Source organism: Triticum aestivum, chromosome 5A (assembly GCF_018294505.1).
Source record: "Triticum aestivum cultivar Chinese Spring chromosome 5A, IWGSC CS RefSeq v2.1, whole genome shotgun sequence".
NCBI lineage: Eukaryota > Viridiplantae > Streptophyta > Magnoliopsida > Poales > Poaceae > Triticum > Triticum aestivum.
Genome location: NC_057806.1, coordinates 451,663,527 through 451,667,986, shown reverse-complemented (window position 1 = coordinate 451,667,986; position 4,460 = coordinate 451,663,527). Strand labels below are relative to the sequence as shown.

General features: G+C 53.4%; 1 protein-coding gene across 1 annotated transcript; it reads left to right on the top strand.

The window, feature by feature from the left end:
* The first annotated feature begins 604 nt into the window (after positions 1-604).
* Positions 605-1,316, top strand: LOC123107144 (putative ripening-related protein 2). The gene has a single exon (XM_044529149.1). The coding sequence runs from the start codon at positions 666-668 to the stop codon at positions 1,203-1,205; it is 540 nt and encodes a 179-aa protein (XP_044385084.1). The 5' UTR covers positions 605-665; the 3' UTR covers positions 1,206-1,316.
* The last annotated feature ends 3,144 nt before the right edge of the window (positions 1,317-4,460 follow it).

Below are 4,460 nucleotides of genomic sequence, written 5' to 3'. Positions count from 1 at the left end.
AGCATTGGGGTGAATAGTATTTGATACTATTCACATCTGATTTTGTCTTTTTCGGTCCAATAAGTATAGTTCGAATTAGGAGCTAGAACTTTTTAAGCTTGTACATCACACATGAATGTGTGTCTCCAATTTTTTTTCCTAATTTTTGAACATCTTTTGTACCTTTAAAAAATTCGATCCCATTGATCTCACCTAAGAACAGATCCTACACAAGTCCTCCCCGCGTATCCGCAACGGTGTTAGAGAGGCGACACGGGAGGGATGGATGTCATGCCATGAGGTGCCCGTAGCAGGACGGCGCGTCTAGCATTTATAACAGGCTCCCCTATTTCGGCTGCTATTGCTACGCATGAACGCATCTCCTTGACATTTCCATGTCGCATCGCCATCCCTGTACTGTCCTCTTCTCGCTCCTTCGCCGCCTCAGCTTGACTTTTGAGGCATTTTCTCTGCGATCGCGTGAAGAAAGCCAGTTCGTTCACGAATCCTCATCCTCAACCGCAGCACATGCAAGGTCACACGGGACGAAATACGAGTCGCAAACAAGCGCCGGAGCACGCGCACTGGACGAACACGCTGCCTGCCTATATAGAGAGCTGGCCACTGCACACTCTCACTCTCAGAGTCTCACACCCACACCGCTCGGCCATCAAAACTTCACAAAGATGCCGAGGTCCACCAGCCGCCTCCTTCTGCTCGCGCTAGCGGCGAGCCACCTGCTGCTCGCCGGCGCCGGCGCCGGCTGCGGGCCGAGCGGCACGCTCCGGCCGAGCCGGGGCCACTCGTGCGAGGACTGCTGCAAGGCCGGGCAGGCGTACCCGACGTACACGTGCTCGCCGCCGGTCTCCTCGTCCACCCGGGCGGTCATGACGTTGAACGACTTCGACGCGGGCGGCGACGGCGGGGACCCGTCGGAGTGCGACGGCGCGTTCCACCACAACTCGGAGCGCGTGGTGGCGCTGTCCACGGGGTGGTACAGCGGGGGCTCCCGCTGCGGCAAGAGCATACGGATCCGGGCCAACGGCAGGTCCGTGCTGGCCAAGGTCGTCGACGAGTGCGACACCGTCAACGGGTGCGACCGCGAGCACGCCTTCCAGCCGCCGTGCCGCAACAACGTCGTGGACGCCTCCCAGGCGGTCTGGGACGCGCTGGGCATCACCGGGGAGGAGGTCGGCGAGTACAACGTCACTTGGGCGGATGCATGACCTATATATGGTGCATGGACGAATAAAGTGCACGTCCGAACCCAAAATGAATAAAAGGAGTTTGTAAGGGCCGCCTATTTAACAGGGCATCTGAATTTTCTTTTGGCTTAAGTCGATTTTCCCAGCCATCCAACGAGCCGTTAGCGGGCAGCGTGCGGGCCACGTGGCAGGTACGCTTTGCCCTGAGTTGCACTGTAATCCGACTGCTTTGCCGAGGCAACTTCGGCTTACCGGAGTGTACGCCGTGTGGGCTGTTTAAGCTGAATGTCTGAACGCGGTGTTCACGGCGTACACGTAGATAAGCCGAGTACCACCTGTTTGTCGTGTGCCATCATATAAGCCGTAAATTAACCCGTGTTTCAACACTCGGCTTACCATATGATACTAGGCCACGTGTGTTTTTCCTGTAGTGGCTGCAGCATTTTCGGAGATGTGGCTAGTTTTTTCTTCTTCTTTTTGGGGGGCGGGCAGATGTGGCTAGTTGCGGCTCAGGCTGGACAGAGCGAGCGGGCTTTTCGGCCCGCTCGTGACACGTTCAGGACCGGGCCATACAGTCCTGGCCCGCTCAAGAAATTGACCGATCCGGTTAGAGAATTTCAGCCCGAAATTTAGCTCGGTCTGGTCTGGTCTTTAACCGGTCCGACCGAGCGGACCGAAGCGCGCTGCCGGCTGTTCATGTCATCGCGGCCAGCGGCGACACCATGCTCTGGCCGGTGAGATCCGCGCGCTGCGACTCCGACGGCGACGCCCCGACGTCCTTCTCCCGCATGGCGGCGCCCCTCCTCAACTTGTTTCCTTTTATTGAGTCCAACAAAGAAGGAAACGCTGTCACACCCGTGATTATCGAGAGGAACAGGGACAAGAGGCAGTCACGTCCTACCGTTTTGTTTTCCTTTTAACCGAGAGAAAATATAGAGAACGAGATAAACATGATTCGATCCGATAATTAAGGCGCCTTCCCACGTCAATTCCTCGCTGCCGTTCCTTTTATTTGGCACTAATGAGAGAAATGGGTTCAATCCAATAATCAGGCGCCATCCCATGATGCAGTTCCTTTTATTTAGTCGAACATGCAGAAAACAGAAGGAACGAGAGAGAGAAAATGGTTCGATCCGACAATCACGGTGTCATCCCAATACCAACTTCACGTCAGAATTGATCCGTCAATTATGGCAAGGCCCGTACACAGAGAATCGTGGGCTAATGCACGCGCTAAACTACTTGCATGGTACAGAAAAATCTGCTAAGGAACACACCATGGCCGCTGTCCAGCGCACTTCCTACGGCACGTCGTCCACCTCGGCTTCAGCGCTCGCGCACGTCGTCCAGCCCACCAAAGCACCCGCGCCGCCGCGCGCATCGTGCACCTCGCCACTGCACCAGAGGACGTCGTCGCCGGTGATGTTTGGTCGGTCCGCTCGGTCTGGCCCGGGCTTCGCCGCCGCCGGTCTGGTCCGGTTGGTCCGTCCGGTCCGCCGGCGGCCGGTCCAAACAATGACTCGGTCAGGGACCGGACCGTGTCCGCCCTGAGTTGCGGCCTAGGCGTGGCAAAATGTTAACGGGTGGAGGTGGAGGTGGGGCGTTTCATTTTTGACCGCCAGTGAGATCTCTAATGAGAGGCAGGGTTTGGAGGAGTGGTAGTGGGGAAAGAAATCTACAGAGCCGTTGGGTCAGGATCATACCAAGGAGAGTGAAGTAGCCGAAAACAATATCAGACCATAGATATGAAGTGTTTCCCTTTCTTATACTAGTAGTCGCTCTTACGGAGGAGAGTGAGTTAATGGACTTGTGACCAGTGGCGGAGCCAGGATTTAGGAAAGGCCGAGTACGTATATTGATTGAATTTCGTTGATAGTTACTAGTTGCTTCTACTAAAATTGTTGATCGTTAGGGGGCCAGGCTCCTGCTCGTCCCCCCTGACTCCGCCCCTGCTTGTGACCCTAGCATGCAGGAAATGCTTCCTTCCCTTTGACTGTATGCACCGTCGTCCTTTTTGTGCTCGACACAAACCTCTTTTCTTTTTCCTTTTATATAAGGACATGTACATTGGTTCAGTCGGCCACCGTCTGTAGGATGCATTCATGTCAGTTATAGACCATAGTTTTAGACAATCCATACAACAGGGTGGACTGGTAGGCCGGCCGTAACTCTCCGATGGTTTGTAAAATCATGGCGATCAACTCAGATCATATCTCTGTGGTCAAACCGTGTATTTCCATATATAAGATGAAGGGAAAGCTGATTTCTTGGAACAAGAAATCCATCCGGCCCACCCACGATACTCGATCAACGGGAAACAACTCGTCTGTAGGCAGCGATTTTTACGCCAACCGATCGTCGTTATTTCTACAGACAGACCCCGCTCTTTTTCCTATTCTCTCTGCCCACGTCATTTTTCTCTTACGTGGCTGGTGTTACAGATGGCTGACCGTACATCATCATCATCATCATAATAATAATAATAATAATAATAATAATAATAATAATAATAATAATAATAATTCCATACCTTAATTTTTGGCAAAGTCTAAATTTAATCCCTTAACTCTAAAACCGAAGAAGTTGCACCCTTAACTCTTCAAACCAGACAAGTTTCATATGTTCATCGTGTTCATCGTGAGACCTGCCAGACAACTTTTGGCAGGATCTCGAAGTTTTGAGAGACGAAAAATATACTTTTCTCTAATAATAAAAAGGGAGACAGAAAGACGGTGACGCAAAAACAACATCGTATGTTCATCGTGTTCCGCTGGTTGCGCTGAGTCGAGAGGTTTTGAGCGGTAGCTATAACAGACTGCGCTGCCGGCCGTGGCCCGTGGGCTTCTGCTCGATGAGCCCCATGAGCTCGGCGTAGAGCTGCTCCGCTTCGCAGGTGAGCTCCCCGCCGTCGTCGACCGTGGCGAGGGCTGCTTCGAGATCGACAAGCGCGGGAGGAGGAGTGGCCGGGGGAGCAACTCCGGCTGGAGGAAGTCGATGGCCCCGCCGCAGTGCTCATCAGCATCACGTGCCTCTTCTTGAGCTTGGAGTTCCAGTGGTTCTTGACGTCGTTGTCCGTCCGGCCGGGGAGCTTCGCCGCGATCGCCGACCACCTGGCCGGGTTTCAATTGCAATGCAAACAACCACGGAAGTAGTAGTAGTAAGTACCTAGCGGCGATGGTTCGGTCATAAGAAAGATTCAGACGCACGTAGCCGATGCATGTATATGTAGAGGTGCGCTTGGGTACAACCCCAAAATGTATAAAGGATAGGGCGATC

What these genes read in the sequence shown, in the direction of transcription:
- LOC123107144 (XM_044529149.1), top strand. Translation starts at nt 666, where the DNA reads ATGCCGAGGTCCACCAGCCGCCTCCTTCTGCTCGCGCTAGCGGCGAGC.